Below are 23,099 nucleotides of genomic sequence, written 5' to 3'. Positions count from 1 at the left end.
AGGTTGATAGAGCGGCGAAGGTTATTTCTAGATATAATGAAGTACATTATTGAGCATATGGAGGAAGGATTCAGTGAATGGGTCATTTTAGAGTACAGCCAAATCTTAAGAGAAGTGGGAGCTGAAAACTTGATTTTGTCGTCCTTGCCAGAGAGAACAACGGAAAAGGACATTCCGCAGAAACTACTAAAACTTGGTTTAAGATGGACAACAAAGGATTTGAAGGGTATTAATGAAGATTTCAAAGATTTGGAACTTTTAAAAGATGGCAGAGTTTGCCTGTTGGACCCCAGGGCTAAGATCGATTTACAGCCTGAGGATGCTGCAAAATTCGACTATTTTGTATTTGGTGGTATATTAGGAGATCACCCTCCAAGAGATCGTACCAAAGAACTAAAGACTACCTATCCGAATCTGCTAATTAGCAGGAGACTAGGTGATAAGCAAATGACTACAGATACTGCCATAAGAACAACACAGCTGATTATTGAAGACGGAATTGAGTTTGAGGACATCAAGTTCATTGACTACCCTGAATTTAGGTTTAATAAAAATGAGGCCACAGAAATGCCATTCAGATACGTTCTTGATAAAGAAGGTAAACCAATCTTGCCTGAAGGGATGTTGGATTTGATTAAGAAGGATTCTGCTCAAAGTTTGGATGATCTATTGATCTAGATGAGAACAGTTCGATATGAAATATTCTGTAGTTGTGATGAGTGATGACAATTTTCTGTCATAAAGCCGCTTGAATGTTTAACGTCGTAGCATTAATTATATTGTATATAGTTCAAAAACGACATTGAATGAAAGAATCAAGTTTCTTAGCTAATGACTATCCCATATCTGTGTTACAAGCCCACCAAAGCTCCTGGAAAGCACATTTAACGAAATGATAAAGACAAGTTACTGTTGATTTTTATGGAACTGTCATTTTCAGTGAAGTGTGATAGAATTGATTTGTTATATTATACTTTTTGTTTTAATTTAAGAAAAAATGGAAAGGTTTACCATGTTTTCTTACATTTCTTGTGCCTAAAACCCAACAGGTCAGAGGACTTGAACACCAGTTGACGTTTTTTTACTAATTTAGACAGTTCTTGGAATGAAAAAACAGTTCCCGATGAGGAAGCTATCGTTCAGCAGTTTTTCAAATACTGAAAAGTCATCAACTCTGGCCTTTACCCGAGTGTGGCCGCTTGTTCGCACTGGCTGTAAAGACCAAAATTTGGACATATCTGGGTCATGCACATTAGCTGGAATCACCCTAGGGCTAAGTATTTTGAAACTCTTTTGTTTCATTGCCTTTTGCTATTCAGAATATATTGAATCATATGTATAGTGTATATTTTATAAAAAGGAGGGTGTAAATTGGTTAGTTATAAAACAGTAATTTTAAAACGTGGTTCGAGTTTATAGAACTAATACTTTCTCTCACCTGAACGATAAAGGATACCGTTTCGGGAGTATTTTTTTTTCTATAATCAGTTTGCTTTTGTATCCAGCTTCGTATCTTTTTCCAAATCATTTAAAAACCCTTCAATACTCTTTATGACATCATCATCCTTTCCTTCAGCATTGGAGTTTGAATTTTCGCCGTTTTTTGGTTGGTCCAAAGGCGAACTACTCTTGTATTCATTCTTAGTTTTTGGTTTCATTGTGAAGTAAGATGTCACTGCAGCGGTAGCAACAAACGTAGATATAGCCAATACATGGGGTTGAACCGTCTTTCCAAATACCTTATATGCAGCTCCCATTTTTTAACTAGATTTAATTTGTTATGCGTCTGAGTTTATGGATAGTAGCGACCCTTTTCACCTGTTCCTTTATAATTTAACTTATCCAATTATTTACCCTTAAACAGCTCTGTATTATAGGTTGTTTTAAGATTACACCTGGTTACCCGGAGTTCCCCTTATGTTTCGATCTATAGCCCTGTAGCCAAATTATTGTGAAAGATCTATTTTCTCCAGGACTGCTTTGAGCCCTTTAGTGAATAGAGGAATTGTTTAGTTTTCTTTTGCTTTCTTTCTCAAATAAGTTCCTCTATCAAGTGACAGGCGCCTCTTTCTGAGCGATTAGGTAAAAAAACGTAACAATGAAATATGTCTGTACTACGGGCGAGCAAAGCCACGATGATGGTGCTATTGTTTCCCTTCATATAGAGTGACCGCTGCTGAATTTCTTTTTATATAAAGCGGGACTTGCGTCGTTCTTATTATATCTGTCAAAATAAAAAAAGTAAAATTTGAAAACGTCGCAATCCAGCAAGGTATCTCTGCCTTTATTTGTCATCTTTGTGTAGTGCCCGACCTTTCAGACAGTCAGAACAGGTTCTAAAGCTGTTGGTTTTCACTTAATAAGTGTCCCTATCGATGTTTTTTCATTAGCCGCCCAGTTCTCAATTTCGAGTTAAAGGTCGATAACGGGGTAATATCCGTCATTAGTGATAGAAATTTCTAGAATCTTAAAGGAATGGAAAAAGAAGCCTGAATGTATAAAATCAGTCAAAGGGCTTACGCAATATAAGTTCGTTTGTATACTTAGTTGAATAATTTTTAACACCAATTCATTGATCGAAAATCTTACTGAAATTAACAAAGAAAACAATGTCCACCCTTTTGAAGTCTGCTAAATCTATCGTTCCATTGATGGACCGTGTCCTTGTCCAAAGAATCAAGGCACAAGCAAAGACAGCATCCGGGTTGTATTTGCCAGAAAAGAATGTGGAAAAGTTAAATCAAGCTGAGGTTGTTGCCGTAGGCCCGGGTTTCACTGATGCCAATGGTAATAAGGTTGTTCCTCAAGTTAAAGTTGGTGACCAAGTTTTGATTCCACAGTTTGGTGGTTCTACCATTAAATTGGGCAATGACGATGAAGTTATTCTTTTCAGGGATGCTGAAATCTTGGCCAAGATTGCCAAGGACTGAGAATGACGTCTTCTTCACCAGAAATTTTGTATACATACTTTATATGTATGTACCTGTAAATAGGCCATTATGTATGACAGGAAAAAGAAAAATAAACTCAAATTTCTTCTGCCATTCTGTTGCTGCCTCTAAATGTCTGCTAATAAAATCAAATTTGTGATCAACAAGAAATGTAGGGACCCGATACGTACGGATCATTTCCTCAAATTTTACCAAATGAGAACAACGATTTCTTCTTCTTCTTCTTCTTCTTCTTCTTTTTCTTACCGTTACGATCATCGTTTTCTAAAACATCAGCACTGCTACTATTTCTTCTACTGGATGATTTATTTCCAGTGGAATTTCCACTTTTAAACACCTTAAAGATCCCAACTCCACCCCCAGTAAAGGTGTTCACAGTACTAAAACTAGACGAACTTTTCCTGGACCCTGCACTACTTGAAGAGTCGTTGGTTTTGATTTTTCTTAACGTACCGGCACTTTTCACTTTCCTCAAAGGAATGCTATTATCAACACTACTACTTTTATCAGATGGATCAAAGGAATTCTCTTTCTCGAAAGAAATACTGTGCCTTATGTCAGGCAGATTTCTGGCTTTGCCAAGGGCAGCTCTTCCATCTCTGTGTTTGACAGAGGTCGCAAACTTGATTTGGGATGTAGGTGAGCTACTGGGTTTGATAGTTGTTGTGATATCTTGTTCTTCTGAAGACGAATACGGTATTAATGATTTTCTAAACCTCGTGCCTTTCGATTCATTACCTATCAGGGCATTTTTGAAGCTAGCAATTTGGTCAGTGTGACTAGACCGCGATAACTTCTTACCAGGTAGCGTCTCTATCGCTAAAGAAGATTTCAACGACTCTTTGATTACAATATCGATTTTCGTTAACAAAATCTTTTCTTTAGTAGATTTCCTATCTTTCTCAACATTTTGTAATTTTTTTATATCACCAGTGATCCTCGTTCTTGAGTGTTGGGCAACATCTATCAGCTTTCTTGGAATAGAATCCTCAGAGGCGTTTAAGTGCTTTTTGATGTAACCTTGCCTTTTGAAATCTTCTGCATATGAATCTAGGGAAATATGTGAAGAAATATCTGATAATGTATTTTTTTTGAGCATTGAACTGCTCATGCTGTCACCATCAGTATGTTCGTTCTTCGTATGGTTATTTTTGTCAACTTGTTCATTTACTTGTTTTTGTAGGTTCAGTTCGAACGAATACATTCTTTTTGAGGGAACAACAAATGTGGGAATTGGATAACTAACAGGAAAGACATCTGTCAGCTTTTTGGATCTATATGTAATAAGATTCTCATTTCGTTCGTGCTTTAAAGTAGCAAGAACTAAGAAATCCGGAGTATGGACATTAATAACATCTACCAGGCTTTTTTTTATTTTGCCTATAACTATTTCTAAAGTAATTTTGACGGATATTTTGACCACCTTCACAAGCTGTAAAATATAATTGAAGATGTCGTTCAGTTTTTGGTTTATTACTTCTTTTTGATATCCCGGTGCCCATTCTGTATCATCTTCTGACGTTTTTTTCCTCTTAGATATCAGTTTTGGCAGTGTAGTTATGACCACAATGTGATCCAGGTCTCGCGCAAACTTGCAAACAGTCCAGTCTAGAGCAACCCATGTATGCTTTTTTCCGTTAATGTAGCAAACTATTGTTTTAGGATTATTAGGATATCCGATCTTTTGTTGAAATATTTTGTGTTTTCTTTTTTGCTCTTTCGTACATGGCGCCGTATCATCGCCTCTATATAGCGGTCTGATACGTTCCTCAGAGAAGATAAGTTCAGGATAAGTAAACCACCTTTTTCTGTCATTCAGCCTTTCATTTATTTGTGATTTTCTTTGGCGCCATGATTTTATCCAGTTCTCCTCAAATCTGTTTATCATTAATGTTTCGTTGGCAATTACTGGCGTGCTTGGGTAGTCTCTCCTTACTATTTTTCCATTTTTGGATACTAAAAAAAAATTTCTGATGTCAGCATTCTTCTCCATGATTTTCGAGGATCTCGCTGGAAAACCGTTGGATTCGGAGTTGTTCTCTTTTCTAGTCTTCAAAGAAGGTGAAGATTGGAATGTGTCTCTCAAATAATATTGTAAATTTGGCGAGAAAGAGTCTGTTTCGTCATCATAACACTCTTCCATGGTGTAATAGCTGGGAACAGGTACGCCTTTGAATCCTTCTCGACTATCATCTATAGAAGAATAACCCGCAGTGGTAGGCACAGTGTCAAAGGCAACAGAAGGCTGAAAAGTATCTTTCTCTTTGGACAGTTTCTTAAGGTTTTGTCCATTTGTTTCTTTGAAGTTTTGTCCTGAAACATTGAATGTGAGGCTTCTGTAGCTTCTTTGCAAGTCATAGTCCGGGCAAACAGGAACCATAATCATCAACGTTGATTTGTCGAAGGGGCGCGTGATCTATAGCAAGTTGAATATTAAGAAAAACTTGTTAATGAAGAGTCCCAATTTTAATAAAGTGTTGGGCCCAATGTCCTCAATTTCTGATTTTATGCATTGGTGTTGAGAGTAGCGAGGTGTAAAGCCTGGAAAGAAATCTAAGTGTGTATTTGCTAAATATATTGCCACTAATAATGGTAGATCGCCATTCACAAAAAAGTCGCCCCTCGTAAAACTCAGCCGCGCAAGCCTTGAAAAGGGGCGGGCGGCTGGAACAGAACAATCTTCTAGAAGGCTGATTCAGCAGTAGTTAAGACATAAGCAGTAAATACTAGCAAGAGCGTAGCAGATTGTGGAGTTATTAATCAAGGTGCACTAGAAGTGCGAAAGATTTTAAATTAGGTATTTCTAATGAAGAGACTAGTGATTGAAGTTACGTGATTGAAACACGAGATAATTCTTCAAGACTAAATAACAGCTCTACTTGAGACAGATTATTTAGTCATAAAAATAGCAGTTTCCGCAGAATCACAATCTGGCCAAGTGCATATAATAGAAAATGGTAACGTATAAATAAGGCCTGTGGGTCCTTTAACGTCTAATTAGGCAATTCTGTCGTATCAAAAATTATTGGAAACAAGCATCGAATAAAGTAAATTGTCTGAAGCACATTGCATTCTATCAAAAATATCAGCAGGTATGTTTATAGTGGTTGAAAGAATTTTCTTACAGAAGTGGGAAACACAAAGGATGCTTATCTTGTCAGTTTTGAAAATAAGAATTGGTTCAATATTTCTTACTGCAAACCTATGGATATTTTTTACAACGTCGGACGTAAATGAAATGTCGTAAAGTAATGTATTACAATTAGGCCACCTTTTAAGTCAAGATACCGACTAAGATCGCTTGAGAAAATATGTGGATTCTCTTTCGGTAAAATTTAAGTAAAGTAAGCGAAATGTTTTCGTAATAATAAAAATATAAAATATCAAGGCAAATAATTTATTTCAAGCAATCTACCAAGAACACAAAGAACAGACGTCTCGAATTCCATTATCTAACGATGATTATTAAGTGTTTTGCGGAGTTTTCTTGGAGATTGGAATTATTGCTTCCCTTTGATCCTAGCCTGGAATTTCACAAGCTGATAAGTGAACTTCCGATTCTGTCGTTTCCAATAGCAAGAAGCTAGTGGTGGATATTGCATGATTATATTTAAAATCATCAACTTTTTTTCAGAACGCCTTTTTTTGTTGCGTCTTCCTGTTCAATAAAATGACAAATGACAGCTTTCTTTATCTGGCTGAGCAAAGAAACTCCGTACCTCATAGCCATTATGTGTATGTATTCTAACCATTATATTATCGTTTTCCGATTAGTATGGGATATGAGCGTACTCTATCAAAATATATATGCTTAACTGTACAAATTGGTATGGACTATTACTTATGCTCTTTTCATTGAAGTTTGGAAGGCAAGAAATAAAATAGTTCATGAGCGATCCCGCTTCGTGAACATCTCCATTAAATTAGCAAATGAACCTGTTCCTTGTCTTAGTGGTGAGTTACTATTATTACTCCGAACTGATGATGAACGTGACCTTCGGTTGTGGGTTGAGCCCGTATGGTTTTCTTCTTCTCTTGGTTTATTGACGTTAGATGTAGACTCAGTTTTATCAAAATATGAGTTGTTTTTGGAATTTGCACTAGCTAAAGACGGTGTCATATTAAACGGAAAGTTTCTGCTTCCCACACCGTTTTTCGTTGATGTGAAAGAGAGATTAAGATTAAACGAACTATCTGTGTTGTTTCTCGTCAGCTGCTGCAATGATATTGAGGATCCGCTATTATTCCTTGGCAGTGGAGAGTGGGATAAGTGTGTCCTGCTAGATGACCTTTTCACGCTATTAGAACTCTTGCTCGAGCCCGGAAGTGGCAACAAAGACGATGTAGACTTGTAGTGAAGAATTTGCGGTCTTTCTAGCTTGATTTTTCTATTTTCTTGAACATCGAGTTCTTCTTCCGGATAAGCTGGTGGGAGATCCTCACCAATCATGTCAGACTTCATAGCTTTATCATATGAGGGCACTCTGCTCAAATCCGTCAGTTCCAAATCGTTCTTCAAGGATGTGGAAGACGTTTGGCGGCTATATGAGTTCCGCCTAGATAAATGAGCGAAGCTTGGCGTTAACGAAGGACTATTCAACCCAGCATTAATGGTGTTATTATATCTATTTGTGGAAATACTGTTGCTGTTCCAACTGTCACTAACTGTTAGATTATTATTAACCAAACTCAAGCTACTATTGTTAAAGCTGTCCCCCCGAGAGTCACAATTATTAAGGCTATCATTTTCAATTTTGATTTGAGGATTCGGTGCCAAAATAGGGTTATTGCTATTGTTACTATCCGATATACATAGGTTTTGAATATCGTGAGTTGCCTGTGATTCGATGGCAGCTGAGGATGGAGATGTTGAGGTTTCGTCTTGATTAGTTATCTCGCCATACACACGATCATAAACGTGATTGCCGTAATTGGGAGGTACCATCAAACTAGTTACCATAGTTGCATCAGTAGTTGCCGAAGCTTCTGCATCGGTACTATTGATATTCAAAGTGGAGCCAGACACTATAGTTGGCATTGAAGACAATTGTAACGCAGATACAGATCTTTGAAAAATTACATCTTCTTCACTATCGTCGACGAAGCTTTTATTGCTGAAAGAATTGTCGTGCTGACTTGTTATTTGATATGAGGGCCCAAACGTCTTGAGCGTTCTTTCGATAACATCGGAGGTTTTTACATTGACTGGAACAAACGGTGAAATGAATAATTGGACGGGCAGCGCCGCACGCAATTCCGAAATATGACCGTCCGGATTGAGTAAACTTATAGTAAACTTTATCTTATGACGGACTTTAATATTAGATAAAATGCGGCAGTCTTGGGAGCATTTAGTCAGGCTTGCAGGTATATTTAATAGAGCTCGAACTTCCCATTTATCTTGAAATTCCCCTGTATCTATATCAATTCCTTCATCGTTAACTTCATTCAGGCTCCTCTTCTTCTTCATTTGGGCAACGTGTTTCAATGGATCTTTTAGTTTTAGTTTGGCCACTATTCTTTCTTGGTTGATAACCCCTCCATAGCTACCACAATACTGGGAGGATTCCATTAAACTGATCCTCACAGGCCCTAATTTCAACCCTTTTAGTACTGGAACAATTAAGATGTTAATCATGGTGGAAGAACCAATAGCAATCGCCTTAGTTGGAATAGAGATCGTATAGTCAACTTTTTCGGGCCAGGAGTTATCCACTGACACCGTTTCAGATAACTCAACCGCATCTATAGCTAATGTTCGAATAACTCTCAGATGTTTTTTACAGATCAAGTCGGGTTGCTTAGGCCTCTCAATAGTAGCTTCCAGAGCATAAGTGACGGCAGCATTTGGTAGACCTTCTACACTTTCCACTAATGAACCAGGAATGATCGCGCTGAAAGGGAATTCGTAGTTACCTTTTACTAAGGTGTGGTAGTTTTTGTTTGTACTTGTCTGCCCATTACTTGATATTAATGATGCAGTAGAAAGGGCTCTTTTTCTCTTTGGCAATGCCGCTAAATTTGTTGAGGATTTACTAGAAATAGTTATTTTACCATTATTATGATTATCGTACAAGTTTTGGAAATAACTCTTTATATTGAAATCATCCCAAAAATGAGAATATATATTTCTCTCAAACTTTGAGTATCGCTTATGTGGACCATGAACAGTTTGTAAAACTGTTGGAATATTTAGTCTCAACCTACCAAAAAGTCTTAAAGCTAAAGACTTGATTTGAATTGGCTCAGTAATGGACAATACTATTGTTCCAGATAGTAGGACAGATGATGCCTCATCAGGGGGACCTTTTATCAGCAAAACATCATTGTCCAAATTTCTAAGTCTGATGTCAAACAGTAATGGCTCCTTTGAAGGTCGAGACGATGATGATGATGAAAACATTATTATTTATAGAGGAAAGAGAAGCGAATGGTTTAATGAAATCGCGATGATTTCTGTGTAGTTGTTATCAGTTTCACATCTGCATCTCTTTGACGTCTATATTTTGAATAGGGGACCCCTGTTCTGTTTTTTTCGCTTAATGAAAAAAAGCTGAAAATTGCAAGAGGCCAGCCATACAAAATAAGTTGTAACTACAGTGAATAGAAAACCTCTCAGATTTTACCGGAGCCGTCATTTCCTAGGGTTAGATATTACCAGTAAGAATTTTATGTATAGTTTTCAGTCGTCGCAACTAAGTTGTTTATTGAAGCCTAGGTAACTTTATTTTAACTTCATTATTAATAATAAAATATGATCAAAAGAATCGACTTTTCTTGAGAGTATTTTTTAATTAAGGTGTATTATAATTACAAGAGTAATGCATTATATGGAGGTATCTATAGGAATATAGAATAATTACATGAGTCAAAAGTTGTGAGTGAAATCATTAAAGTGACGAACTAGCTCTTTCACATGAGATTGCCAATGCTAGTTACTGACTTTTAGACATGGAACTTGTTGCTCCTTCCAATAGCTTCCTTCGAAGAGCACCCTTTTTAGCATATGCGCGCAATTTTATTTGTAGTCGCGTAGGGCCAAAATTAGAAGATCTTTTGCTACTTCCACTATCATGGTGATCCCTGCGGGTTCGTAATGATTTGATTCGATTTATAATTTCGTCCTTTTTAGATATATCGGGTTTCTGGCGTGTGATGACTTGATTTTTCAACGCATTTAACTTAACATCCAGATATTTTAAGTATAATTGTCGTAAAGCTCGCTTGTCAATAATATCTGTGAAGGTAGAGTTCACCTCCCAAGTGGAAATATCGGACGCGTGGAAAAAGTTTGGAGTCTGTGTAGATGGTATATCTTTGTACCAGTCTCGTTTCATCACGTCGGAAATATATTTACGAGCTTCGGTGTCGAGAATATCATTCTTTTTTGAAGCAAAGGCGGGTACGTGCGTAGTATTAGGATGGTGGTGGTAGAAGTGCTTGACGTTTACTTTGAAGCCAATTAAGGAATTCAGGCTCCCTTCCAGAAGATTTTCGTTATATGAGCGAAGGTTTTTTAGCTCCTTTGTTAATTGTTCGTTCGAAGTGTCCTTTACCAATAGCGACTTATCTTCGTATTCTGATGACAACGGTAGTGCTACAATATTTAGCACCGGTTCGTTGAAGAAGCGGCCATTTTTGGACTGTTTTTCTTCAACTTCGGTTTTAAGCATTATTTTGCATTTTTCCCATTTCGTACTACTTGAGTTCAGTAACTGCTCAACGTGTTTCAAGATATTACTGAACAAGTTCATGGACATCTTAAATTCTCTATTAGCCACCAAGCAAGCAATCTTCCTATCGTCCCTGTCATAGTGTAGAATGTAGTCCTCCTCACCATATATTCCCTTTATGATTTCATTCTTCTGCTCCAATAAACTATCGAATCTGCTGTTATACGAAGAATGAATTATGTAATCTAATTCATCCAAAGGTAGATATTGGAATCCAAACATCTTAGAAATATTGTGATACGCAACGAAAATACCATCCATTTTGCCAAGTCTAGCTTGCAGCGAATACTTTAAAAGAGCAGACCTTATTAGCTCAAAATATTCTCTTTCCAGTGACTCAAATTCCCCATAAACCTTATCTATCTCATATCCAGTTCGATTGTTATTATTCTCTACATGCGATAAGTCGTACCTTATCGCAGAAACTGCTCTTGTCTTTAGATCAAATACACCGGTTCCAGGTAGATTCGGGTCGTAGGCGTCCAATTGAGAGCGCACAATGAATTCGTCTATGCTAGAATAATGATAGTTCTCACTTTTCGAACTATTCAAAGACTTTTCCGTCAGGAAGTCTTCAAGATAATGTCCTAATACAGAGAGGACGATTTCTCTATCCAGACTTCTATCTGAATCAATGGAACAAATGCCATTTCTCTTCTTCCTCAGAATGACTGCTGAGGGGAAATATGCACTTTCCGAATAGTTGCAGTTTTTTTGAGGAAAATTCTTCGATATCGAAGAGTCAATGATATTCAATCTTCTAAAATTGGATAATAGGTAGTGTAACTGAGAAAGTACAGAGGTCATAGAGCTTGATGAAGATATGTACTTCTTTTTATGTTCTTTGGCAACCTTCAACAGAGATTCATCTTTGTGGGGTGTGATAAATATTGGCTCGGCTTGTCCTTCCCCAGAGGAATCAGTATTCACGTCTTTTTCACTTTTTCTTTCCAGATACCCTGGATTGATATTTTCCACAGCAGGGTCAAAGTTATACATTCTGCTTCTGTTATCCCTCAATTTTTGTAACGATAATGGTTGATATAACACCCTCGTTAATCCATGACCTATTCTAGGAGGCTTCTGGTCGTCTCCTCGACCTCCATCTTGATTGTAACGTACTAATGCGTGCTTGATCTTTTGGACATTTATCCGAAAAGTGTATGAACTGCTAGCGGGATATGTTTTACTAGCGGGATACGTTCTCCTAGTGGGATACGTTCTCCTAGTAGGATAATTTCTGCTAGTGGGATGCATTCTTACTCTTGTGTGCTCCAAATATTTATCATGTCTACACTCCTTCTTTATATTTGTTTTTAGCAGATTAATCGCCTTGTCCATTTCTTCCGTATACTTTTGTCGACCACCCTTGTCCTTGTTTCCAACGTCCTCTGCCGTAGAATTCGTGTCGTATATTTCATCGACCATCTCCAAAGCGCTATGCAGATCTGAATGTAGTTTGTTAGGCGTCTCTCTTCCATTGGTAGCATTTGTGAGAGCAGCGCTGGAGTGGTAAATCGATCGCTTATAGCAGCTCTTAGCGGCGCTACTTATGCTGCAAGGTTCAACAGGAAAACATCTGGACAGGAATCTACAGTTGTAGAGCCTCATCGTTAAAATAAAGGTATCAAGGACAGCTTAGCTCTTTTTCGTGCTTTCTGCAGTGCTCCGTTTATGTCATTTCTTCACATATCTGTTTCTTTATTAACCAACGGCATTTGACGGAAACGCGCTTTACTATGGGCTACTTTTTTTTTTTTTACTATTTCTTGTTTTTTGACGTGATATGTTCAAGGATGAGCGATTAAAGGTCTAAGCTTTCTGTTTGGGGGACCTTTCTCCACGCTGAAGACGTTTTCTCAGCTCCTTTTCAAGTAATTCCATCAGGGCTAGTGAAGTATTTTGTAAATATCTTTTCTCAATCACCGCTGGGAATTATGCGTGTTTTTACTTTGATTGCGATTTTGCTTAGTTCATCTTTGTTAGCTCATGCATTCTCCTCTAATTATGCTCCTGTAGGCATATCTTTACCTGCTTTTACCAAAGAATGTCTTTACTATGATTTGTCCTCTGACGAAGATGTCCTTGTGGTCAGTTACCAAGTTCTGACAGGTGGGAACTTCGAGATAGATTTCGATATTACCGCCCCTGATGGCTCTGTCATCGTTACTGAAAGACAGAAGAAGCATTCCGATTTTCTACTGAAATCATTTGGCATAGGTAAGTACACGTTCTGTTTGAGTAATAACTACGGCACTTCCCCAAAGAAAGTTGAAATTACCTTGGAAAAGGAAAAGGAGATCGTTTCTTCCCATGAAAGGAAGGAGGATATCATCGCAAATAACGCCATTGAGGAAATTGATAGAAACCTGAATAAGATCACCAAAACGATGGATTATCTGAGAGCTAGAGAATGGAGAAACATGTATACTGTGAGTTCTACTGAGTCAAGATTAACGTGGCTATCATTACTAATTATGGGAGTAATGGTCGGTATCAGTATAGTGCAGGCTTTGATTATTCAGTTCTTTTTTACCGGTCGTCAAAAAAACTACGTATAGGCTGCTTTCAAGCTTTTACAATTGTTGAAATAGCTGTGCTAAGGAAGAAGCGTTTCTTTTTTTTGTATCATGATCCTATTTTTTTGATATTTAATTATTTATGACATACCTTAATATTTTAGTTTTCAATACCCAAGAATAGAAAGGCAAGATTTACGGGAAAGGATGGAGTGCAAATTAAATAAGGAAAGGTAGAAGAAAAGGGCAAGCGAAAAGAAAAAATGAAGATATATTTGGAGAAAAGTATAGAAAATAATGAAAGAAGACATATCGATTGAAAATTGCTCAAATAATGATAAAGAAACACCTTTACTCAGTCTCGCAAGTAACCATTATCCAACTGACTTATCCTTGTTCTAGTTTTGTTCGAATATTCGGAGGTTCTACCTTCAACTTCTTCAACAAGTGGACGCCATCCGTTACTAATCCTATGCTCTCTTCCTATACGCTGCACTTCTAAAATTTAGTACGCTCTAAACTTGCTCATTTCTTCGAGTTTTTTTAATAGGTTGTGATTTCACTGTATCTCGCTGTCACAATCATTTTCATTTTCTTCATTTAGCGTGTTATTCTCATTTCCTGTGTTAAAACTGTTTCTCGAGTCTGGGTTTTTGGTTGTATATTGGTCTTTATCGTTGTTAATCCTTAGACTCTTTACATATTCTTCAAGTTTGCTCCAATTTTCTTCACGTTGCACTTTACGCTGTTGTGTTTCTTTTACACTTGATAAGTACAATGCATTACAGTTTTCGTACAACACCGGGTTTGTTTCCAGAAAAATTTTCAGTGCTTTGAATGCCATAGCATGAATTGCCCTATTCCACGAACCAGAATTAATTGCTTGCTCAACAAGCATGTAAGGGTCTGAAATGCTATCTTCACCATTTGCTGTATCTAGCTCTAACTGAGAAGTTAATTCATATAATGCAGGAAATATAATGGGTAGGATGACTTCGGCATTTTCGATACATAAGTTTAAGAAATATTCATTATTCCAATAACTTAAAACCTTTTCTGCCACTTGGAAATGTGGAGAAGAAATACACTTAGCTAATTGAACAAACAATGGAACTTCGACTTTGATAAATTCCAACGGTTCGATCACTTCAAATATATCCTCGATTTCATTTAGAAACATTATCTCCTTTGTAGAATTTATTTTCGGCCAATAACGCAATAAGCCCATAACTACCTCTTCGGTTAATAAAGGATCTTTTTCGAGAAATTGGACGATACAGTAAGCCAATTGCGGGTGGTATAATGATAAACAACGGACCTTGTGTAATGGTATCAATATTCTCACCAAGAAAACTTTGTGCTCCTCCTTTAATGGAAGTGCAAACCCATTAATTATTGAACCCAAGATTTCTAACAGTTCGGCCACACCGTTAAACTTCTCAGTTTCATAAATAAATTGCAAAAAAATATTATTCATTGACCGACGAATAAAGCTTCTTAATGATAAGAACTTCCCGTATATCCTATGCAATGTAGTTTTCAAGCAATCCCTTTCTCTGATATCCTCGCTATCAAATAATTCTAGTAATTTTAAAATGAAGTCCTGATCAATATATTGTTTAGCAATTTGGTGGTTGAAATCAGGACTTTCCACAAATCTTAGAAAAAATTCATAAACTGCCTGCATATGGGGCCAGGCTAATTCGTTAACAGGTTCATCCTCATCTGGGTCATAAATATCGCCAACCGGATTTACTGGAGGCGGAATCGGTCTGAATAAATTTACTTTGAACATGTTCACCACATGGGCGTACATTTCATTTGTGTAAGTAAATCTATTTGTCACAAGAAATTCTATTAGTTCATCCAAAGTGCTTCTTTTGATTTCTTTACCTTGAATGTCGAAACTTGGATCATTAAAGTCAAACATAGTGTTACACTGATCAACTTTAGCAATGAACAAGGGGATTCTTTCTTCCGGAGAAACCTCATTGAAATTGGGCAACTTCGTTAATGGCGTATATCTAGAGGGCTCGAATCTAGATGAAGAATGGCGTTGAGGTGTCTTAATTAACTCTAAATCAGTATCAGGGTTAAGTTTTGTGGGTGTTGGTAGCCTCTCAAATGAGTGTGATGATCTCGGAATGTCAATACTTTGCGAGGAAGCGTGGTTTGCATCCTGGGTATTACCGTTATTAATGTTCACATTATTGTTGTTACTATTACCATTTTCAACATCGGAAGAGACTACTGTACCTGGAGCACTCGAAATGGGAGATGATGGAACAGCAGATACCGCGCCCAGCAATGTAGGATGTGCATGGTCTTCACTAGACGTGCTTCTGTCGTCCTTAGTAACAGTAAGTACTGGAGTAGGATTCACGACAGCGGTAGAAGATGAAGAGGATCCTTGTTTCTGAGATTGTGATGGCTGTTGCGATTGTTTGGTCTGTTCTTGCCCTTTTCTTGAACTTGTTTTCTTTGTGGAGTTTGAACCGGAGCGACTGACGCTTGAGCTTCTGCTGCTGCTGCTGCTGCTGGAAGAAGGAGTTGTTGTTGTTTTTGTTTTCGAATTAGAGCTACCATGATGCTTGCCTTGCGAGGGAACGCTACCGGATGCCTTGCCCTTTTCAGTTGTAGACTTTGATCCGGTACTGTTGGTGGTGCTGTGAGTAGTGCCATGGGAAGAGCTACTGACCGAAACGGGCTTCTTTGTCGTGGATGCGGTAGTAGAACTTTTCTCTTTTTCCTTCTCTTTGTCCTTCTTTTTACTACTTGAAGAAGAAGAGGACCCGGTGGTCTTCTTTATCAATCTTTGCTTGAAACCACGCATCATATTGAACAGTGGTCGTTTGGAAATAGCACGTGCCTATTGGTCTTCAATAAGTATAACTTTTATACGAAATAAAAAAGCCAGATAAAGACTGTATTGGGGTGGAAAGGTATATGGAGAACGGTCTGTATTTTTATCTAACAAAAAAGGAAAAAAAAAGCAAAATCGAGGGGGGAAGGAAATGCAACCCAAACTATTTACGGTGATGATGGTTTATCCTTGAAATGAAGAGTTTGTCAATGAAGAAACGAGACGTATTGACATAACTATCAATTGAAATAGAAAACAAAAAGTAGTTTCGCATACTCTTTAATAAGCAGTTGTCTGATACTTTTTTTTTCCTTCCTCGCCAGCCGGGATAGGGGGCTGTGACCCGGTGAAAATGCCCGCTTCAGTTTTATCGTTGCTATATGCTTCATACATACAATAAAAGTCTATAAAAAATTTTAGAGGATAATCAGGCGTGAAAGATGGTATCCGCGTCTTTGTGGTAAAGCATCAAATAGGCCGTGAACCCCTTCCCCTGTGGGTCTGGTTCTCCTTTGGAGTTCACTTCTCCAACCCCGAACTGGAACACTAGATAGGTCCTGAAACCGAAATATTCGTAGACAGACCTTGCATGTTCCGAAATAGCCTCGAGAGCAAGGGCGCAATTGCCCTTGTCTGCCTTAAGTTTGTATTCTTCGAGTATTTTTCTGACTGAACCTCTAATTTCGGGATGCCTAGGATCTTTCCCAATGGCATAAAGGTAGTAATAGTCCATTCCCCCAGGCATGACTTCATGTTTCCTCTCAGTCAAATCGTCAAAGAAAATCTTATTGAAGGACTCGTCGTCAGATAGTGTGGCGGGCAAGTGGCACCCAGGGCGGCTCCATATTGCGACTGCATCGAAGTCATTTGCCTCAGCAATTTCACCATCAAGGTCATGATAGCACGTCGTGTAGTAATGTATCATTGCATTTATTCTTGCTCTTGAAACTTTTTCAGTAATCGGGATATGGAAAAACTTTTTCATCAGGTAGTCATTAGCATATGACTTTTCAAATGCCTTGAACAAAGTTTTCGAAGCTTTCTCTACATCGTTTGTCAAGTTCACCGCCAAAGAGGATTCTTCAGCATTTGATGATGCTACCATTACTAGAAATATTTACTTTTCGACTTTTCAATCAATATTTTTGTCACTCTCTTTTCTATTGTTTTCTTTTTCTGCATTTCTTGTAGTGGCATAAAAAACAGGAGAAAGGGGACGTCGTTTAATTTATTATGTAAAAAGCGAGACATTTTCAGCCCATAGTGCTTGGAAAACACAAGATAAAACGTACTGTTGGATAATAAATGGCTGAAGGATTTATGGTGTTCAAAATATAAGGGCTGCTGAGATGCAGTGTGCTGATTTTTTTATCCACTCTTTTTTGGACCGATTATTGGTTGCTTCCAAAAATCAGCACGATATGACATTTCAACTAGCTCTTGTTGTTCTATTTTATGTGTCCACTTCTGTATTGTGGCTTCATAACATGCTGCTATTTGTATATGTTGATTGGGATCGCTTTTTTCAATAATTGTAATATGTCAGCTGAGACTTGGTGATTCTTGTTTCTGCTGTTATGAGATTCTCAGCATGAAAGAAAACCTGTTGTATCTCAAAATGAGATACCTCAGCATTACTAGATTTACCAACCTAGACATAAAACATGTATGAAACACGTACGAAACAATAGTTCCAAAACAGACAAGATTGAGTATACTAGGCAACCTACTTGCCTAAGATGAACCAAACTAACCAAACGTATAAATACCTGAACGATTAGTTTAGATCCGAGATTCCGCGCTTCCACCCTTTAGTTAGATTCAGATCTTATATAGATTATATAGGATAAGTAACATTCTGTGAATCACGTTAATAAGTCTGACAACAAGTTACTCTCCTAAACGACTTTAGGATTGTCAAGACATCCGGTATTAGTCGAGCCCGTAATACAAAAAAACCATTAATCTGTTGCTTCTATGGCCAAGTTGGTAAGGCGCCACACTAGTAATGTGGAGATCATCGGTTCAACTCCGATTGGAAGCATTTTTATCATTTACTTTAGAGTATTATATATTTTTGTTTAGCGTCAGCGACGGGCGTCTTTTTTTATTATACAAATGGGTCGGTTCATTGATGGCTTATAAAAAAATTAAATTAATTAAAATTGCTATTAAGTAGAAAGAAAGTGAAAGTTATTTTTGAAAATGACGTTAGTTCTGTACGGGCTTCTTCCCTTTGTGAGGAATTATTTTGGTGATAACTTTATAGACCTTTGGCCATATCCTTCCCACGTAAGTTAAGTAGTAACCAGCAAACATCGCAAAGAAATTGAAACCAACGAAAGCCCACTCAATACCAAAGTTCCTCCAAATGTGGTCGTAGCTCATATTCTCATTTTTTAGGAAGTCATCACCAACGGTGTACGTACAATAAGCGCAAACTGTGAAAGTGTTCTTATTATGTAGATAACCACCGTATTCTTCTATGAAAGCTTCCATAAATTGGCCACAAGTTTGCCCCGACAAAGGTTGACCAGGGACCATTTCAGTCATATCACATTTGATTTCCCAGTTGTGCAATAGAATACTAACAAAAGTTTCCACAAAATACGTGTATGGCGAAACCCTGTACATGAATTTCCAGAAAGTTGGAAACAAAGAGTACGGTTGCATAACACCACAGAATGATGCTGTGAAACTGTAAATAAATGCAACAAAAACAGCAGCAGTTTGTAGGTTAGGAGCAGTGTAGATTAGCCATAAACCGAGAGATGCATAATAAGCAGCGAAAAGCATGTAGTTTAAAAAGAAAACACCTGCACTCCAGCCGGCGTTGTTAAATCCACAACAGAAAAAGGCACAGACAAAAAATAGTGTAGAACTTGTAAGTGCTAGAGGTAATTCAATAATTGATTGTGATAAAAGAAGAACGGTCCAATGGTAAGTGTTCGATCTCGCCTCCCTAGCAACATAAACTTCTTTTGTTTTCAGCGCTTTATCTTGAATTTGATTGATCAACGGAGATGAAACACAAAGAGCCATGAAACAGAAGAAAATACTATCCTGCAAACCGATAATATTATGCTTAATGTGCCAAAAAGAGAAACCGATGAATAAACCAGCACCACCATTCAAACAATACTTAGCCATAACATAAGTCATATCTCTTTTCGTACAAATATATTGTCTTCTTGTAATAAGAGCTAATTGTTGTAAGTAAGAAGGCTGTTTCCACAATGAGGTTGTATAATCAACACCAGATGCACGTGCCTCATCTTCCAGCCTGGTTGTTTCCTTTTCAACTAGTTTCTTTTCTACAGACGATTCCCATAACGTGCTCCAATCTATGGCTTCTTTGTTCAATGCAAAACCTCCCTCTGCTCCATCCTTCTCTGTGGAGGAATTGCTATTACCTACTGCATCAATGACGAAATCGGCAGGATTATCATGTTCTTTATCGTAAACCAGCGTGTTATCATGAGACATGAAATAGCCGCAGGCATCGTCCATTGGTCCAAAGAAGACACATTCACCTCCTCTTTTTAATAAGAAAATATTGTCAAAATGACTGATGACACTTTTACTAGGCTGATGAATGGTACAAAAAATAGCCTGACCCTGCAAAGAAAGTTGTTTTAAAAATTTGACAATTGTTAATGCGGCCTCAGCGTCCAGCCCAGATGTTGGTTCATCTAAGAACAGTAAAAGTGAAGGCTTAGTAACAAGTTCAACACCAATGGATAAAAGCTTCTTTTGAGTAGGGTTCAAATCGGCGACCAAAGTGTCAGATGGTAACTTCAGTAAATTTGAGACAGTGTCCAAGTATGCCCTGTCACCATCACCTCTCAAAATACATGAGACTTCTAGAGATTCCTTCACAGACAGTAAATCCAGATGCAAATCCTGTTGTTGAACAAAACCTATACTCCTCTTAAATGCGTCCTCGTCTGTTAATGGGTGGCCGTCAATCAAAATTTCACCACTAACAACACCTGTCTCAACTCTTTGTGATAAGACATTCAATAAAGTTGTTTTACCTGCACCAGACTCACCCATTAAGGCTGTCAAACCGGAGCTAATGAAACCAGATGCATTTTTAATTAATCTCTTATCACCAACTGTGTAGTTAATATTTTTCCAGGAAATGACATGCTTTTGGGTTTCTACTGTTTCTGTAATAGGTTGCTCGTGATAGTCGTTTAGAGCCATTTCCTTATTTGAGGGCGATACCTGGTATGGAACAGCTGACAGACTAGATGAGGAAGACGAAACCGAGTGCGATTTTGGAATCCCATCATATTTACTGTCGCTTCTCGCAGAGGACCTGATACTTCTCCTTTTATTGAAAAATGGCAGCCATCTTGTAAAGCCACCATTGTTGCGCTCTATCTCATCCTTATTGAAATAAGGTTTGATATACTGAGATGCAAATAGAGTGCAGGCAATAAAGAATACTAGGAAACCAATAATAATACCAAAGTTTCTCCACACATGGTTATATGAGTAAGATAAACCTTGCTTCAAGTAATCACGACCTCTAACGTAATCATTACCCAGGGTAGCACCTTGCCAAGCACAGGCCTTATGGGAGAATGGAACATCATCATAAGTAGGCCCTCTTGGAACAATTGTTTCACTACAATCCAGCTTCAAATTGTAAAGCTCATTGGACAGCACCGCCTCCATAGCGTACATTGCAGGATTCAAATAAGCAATCCACACAAACCAAGGATGCATATTATTCAGGTAGATAACGTAAGAAGCATACATTGCTATAGCCAGTAGTAAAATACCTGCAAATAAATTCGCAACTGAAATGGTTGGGGCAACTAGCGTCGTCAAAGCGAATAGCGACACCATACAGAAATTGTAAAAGGAAAGGAACAGGAGGAAAATGAAAAACCTCGCAGCCTTGTATTGCAGGTGGGCAAGGAAATAAAGGATGATACTGAATACAATTACCAAACAAAGTTTAAAGCAGTAGTCGAACACTGTGGTTGAAAGGGTCTCAACCCAATTAGTATAGAAGTGAAGTTGGGATTGCTTTTTGACAATAGGTTGTCTCTGGAAAGCAATAGGCATATCTGCGAGAGAAAGAAAAGTGAAGAAAAGAATGGAGAAAAAGGTTAAAGAACCTCTTGAGTATGAACCAACGGTAGTCAAGGGAATCTCGTAAAACAGTGAACCAATGACTAAAGATTGGATAACAACGGAAATGAATTGCGCTGTCATATAGGCTTTATCACCCAAACTTCGTTGAAAAGCTCTTTTTGTGCAAAATAATAACTGTTTCCTCAACGGAATATTAAAAATAGGTGAGACATCAGAGGGATCCACTTCTTTGGTGGATTCATCAATGGAAGATCCTTGGATTTGCTGCTTTATATTTCTATAGTAAGAAGAATGTTTCCATTGATCATATAAATCGAAATCAGAATTATAAGTATACTTAGTAACTTCCTCTGTTGCAGTTTTGAGAACGCTAGTAGATGATGAATTTGATAAGCCTCCCAAATTCTTGTTTTTGAACTGGAAATTTAAGATAGAAGTCAGGTATTCAATAATACAATCGTTAGGATCTTTCTCAATACCTAAAGTATCACGGAAATAAGTCAAACACTCATCAACAGTACCATAGAAAAGCTGGTAGGAATCGGATAGCATAAGAATCTTGTCAAATTTATCAACAATTTTATCACTTGCCTGAGAAATTCTGACTAGGTTTACAGAACGAGTAGCCTTTGCCATTTTTCTAAGAATCCCCAAAAAATCCAAAGCTGTGGCGGAATCCAGACCTTTGGTAGAATTATCCCATAGGTAAACGGAACCATTCGCGATAAATGTTTCGATAATAGAAATACGTTTACGCTCACCACCAGAAACACCACGGAAAAAATCATTTCCTACAATAGTTTTTAGTACATGAGATAAGCCGAATTCCCTTAGAAGTTCATTTCTTATTTGATCACGCTCACCTTTTGGGATATCAAACTTACAACTCAAGGCGAAATCAATCGTCTGCTCTACCGTTAGAAAAGGGAAATGCACATCTTGTTCATTGTTGTAAATAATCTGGTGGGGACATTTATCGGAAAAGCTCTTAAACTCGTTATTTTTGAATTTAATTGAGCCTCGGGGAGAGTATGACAAACTTGTCTTACCATGAAACAAAGTCTTAAATAGGGTGGATGTGGGATAACCCAAAACTAAAACCATTTCACCAGCCTCCGCTTGGAAGGTTATGTCATTTAATTGGTTGGCCGGAGCCTGCATGCCGCCTTCGGCATCATAACTCTTTCCAGAGTCGCTTTGCGCATCGGCGCCAAATTGGATGTTCGCGCCATTGAAAGTAAGTGACCCGTCAGCAACGGGAGTGAAGTACTTTGAAATCGACATATTGATTTTTAAAAAAGCGGACTGTAAGGACTGAGAAAGAAATTACAGCAGTCTTACTATTCAGCTAATGCCTCTTCAAGTATGATTTTATTTTAATGTGGATTGTTATTTCCAATAATTATTCAAAAAATGCTTCACCGAAACGGTACTAAGCCTATAGAAACCATTTCCTTTAAAACTGCTTAGTGCCTTGAAAACAAGGCAAAGGCACCGTCTTTATATTCGAATTGGAAAATAAACGTAGAAAGGACACACATCTGTGTTTTCCTCTGTCACATCGTACAGGAGGCAAGTTGCTGTGGCTGTAGTGACACTGAAAGGGACGCTGCCCATGAGCTCGTTTACGTATCTCATAGTCTGTATGGAGTGATCTTCAGGCACTCCCTCTGAAACTACAGTAGCGGCCCAAAAAAAATTCTGGAACGACAGCGCGTAAAAAGAAACGAGGGGCAGCAGTGCCTGCCTATAAGAGAACACTCTCTTTTTCATTGTTTACGAAGAAAGATGTGCGGGCCCCTTTGCCTACAAAGGCACATGACAATCACGTAAGCAAACGACGCTACCAATTGTGAACATTCGTATGGCTTAGATTGCTCCATAAAAACACAACAGTAGCTACCAATACAATAACCTGTAT

General features: G+C 37.9%; 10 protein-coding genes and 1 non-coding gene across 11 annotated transcripts; 4 read left to right on the top strand and 7 right to left on the bottom strand.

Annotated features, from left to right (window-relative positions):
* Positions 1-36: 36 nt before the first annotated feature.
* Positions 37-678, top strand: SFM1 (protein-arginine N-methyltransferase SFM1; the record flags this gene model as incomplete). Its single annotated transcript, XM_033913280.1, has 1 exon — positions 37-678. The coding sequence occupies one exon, from the start codon at positions 37-39 to the stop codon at positions 676-678; it is 642 nt and encodes a 213-aa protein (XP_033769171.1).
* An 806-nt stretch (positions 679-1,484) lies between these two features.
* On the bottom strand, positions 1,485-1,757 carry MCO10 (Mco10p; the record flags this gene model as incomplete). Its single annotated transcript, XM_033913279.1, has 1 exon — positions 1,485-1,757. The coding sequence occupies one exon, from the start codon at positions 1,755-1,757 to the stop codon at positions 1,485-1,487; it is 273 nt and encodes a 90-aa protein (XP_033769170.1).
* An 852-nt stretch (positions 1,758-2,609) lies between these two features.
* Positions 2,610-2,930, top strand: HSP10 (Hsp10p; the record flags this gene model as incomplete). The annotated part of the gene is made up of 1 exon (XM_033913278.1): positions 2,610-2,930. The coding sequence occupies one exon, from the start codon at positions 2,610-2,612 to the stop codon at positions 2,928-2,930; it is 321 nt and encodes a 106-aa protein (XP_033769169.1).
* A 202-nt stretch (positions 2,931-3,132) lies between these two features.
* On the bottom strand, positions 3,133-5,331 carry SPAR_O01640 (uncharacterized protein; the record flags this gene model as incomplete). Its single annotated transcript, XM_033913277.1, has 1 exon — positions 3,133-5,331. The coding sequence occupies one exon, from the start codon at positions 5,329-5,331 to the stop codon at positions 3,133-3,135; it is 2,199 nt and encodes a 732-aa protein (XP_033769168.1).
* A 1,506-nt stretch (positions 5,332-6,837) lies between these two features.
* ROD1 (Rod1p) lies at positions 6,838-9,354 on the bottom strand (the record flags this gene model as incomplete). The annotated part of the gene is made up of 1 exon (XM_033913276.1): positions 6,838-9,354. One exon carries the CDS (start codon positions 9,352-9,354, stop codon positions 6,838-6,840), a length of 2,517 nt encoding a protein of 838 aa, XP_033769167.1.
* Positions 9,355-9,886: 532 nt separating this feature from the next.
* On the bottom strand, positions 9,887-12,295 carry PET127 (Pet127p; the record flags this gene model as incomplete). The annotated part of the gene is made up of 1 exon (XM_033913275.1): positions 9,887-12,295. One exon carries the CDS (start codon positions 12,293-12,295, stop codon positions 9,887-9,889), a length of 2,409 nt encoding a protein of 802 aa, XP_033769166.1.
* A 326-nt stretch (positions 12,296-12,621) lies between these two features.
* ERP4 (Erp4p) lies at positions 12,622-13,245 on the top strand (the record flags this gene model as incomplete). The annotated part of the gene is made up of 1 exon (XM_033913274.1): positions 12,622-13,245. One exon carries the CDS (start codon positions 12,622-12,624, stop codon positions 13,243-13,245), a length of 624 nt encoding a protein of 207 aa, XP_033769165.1.
* Positions 13,246-13,762: 517 nt separating this feature from the next.
* RTS1 (protein phosphatase 2A regulatory subunit RTS1) lies at positions 13,763-16,039 on the bottom strand (the record flags this gene model as incomplete). The annotated part of the gene is made up of 1 exon (XM_033913273.1): positions 13,763-16,039. One exon carries the CDS (start codon positions 16,037-16,039, stop codon positions 13,763-13,765), a length of 2,277 nt encoding a protein of 758 aa, XP_033769164.1.
* A 454-nt stretch (positions 16,040-16,493) lies between these two features.
* SPAR_O01590 (uncharacterized protein) lies at positions 16,494-17,171 on the bottom strand (the record flags this gene model as incomplete). Its single annotated transcript, XM_033913272.1, has 1 exon — positions 16,494-17,171. The coding sequence occupies one exon, from the start codon at positions 17,169-17,171 to the stop codon at positions 16,494-16,496; it is 678 nt and encodes a 225-aa protein (XP_033769163.1).
* An 866-nt stretch (positions 17,172-18,037) lies between these two features.
* SPAR_Otrna10T lies at positions 18,038-18,110 on the top strand. Its single transcript has one exon. It is a non-coding gene; the product is annotated as a tRNA-Thr (tRNA).
* A 167-nt stretch (positions 18,111-18,277) lies between these two features.
* AUS1 (ATP-binding cassette sterol transporter AUS1) lies at positions 18,278-22,462 on the bottom strand (the record flags this gene model as incomplete). The annotated part of the gene is made up of 1 exon (XM_033913271.1): positions 18,278-22,462. The coding sequence occupies one exon, from the start codon at positions 22,460-22,462 to the stop codon at positions 18,278-18,280; it is 4,185 nt and encodes a 1,394-aa protein (XP_033769162.1).
* Between the last annotated feature and the right edge of the window lie 637 nt (positions 22,463-23,099).

This window comes from Saccharomyces paradoxus, chromosome XV, assembly GCF_002079055.1.
Source record: "Saccharomyces paradoxus chromosome XV, complete sequence".
Lineage (NCBI taxonomy): Eukaryota > Fungi > Ascomycota > Saccharomycetes > Saccharomycetales > Saccharomycetaceae > Saccharomyces > Saccharomyces paradoxus.
The sequence above is the reverse complement of the archived record's forward strand: the minus strand, read 5'-3'. Positions and strand labels throughout refer to the sequence as shown.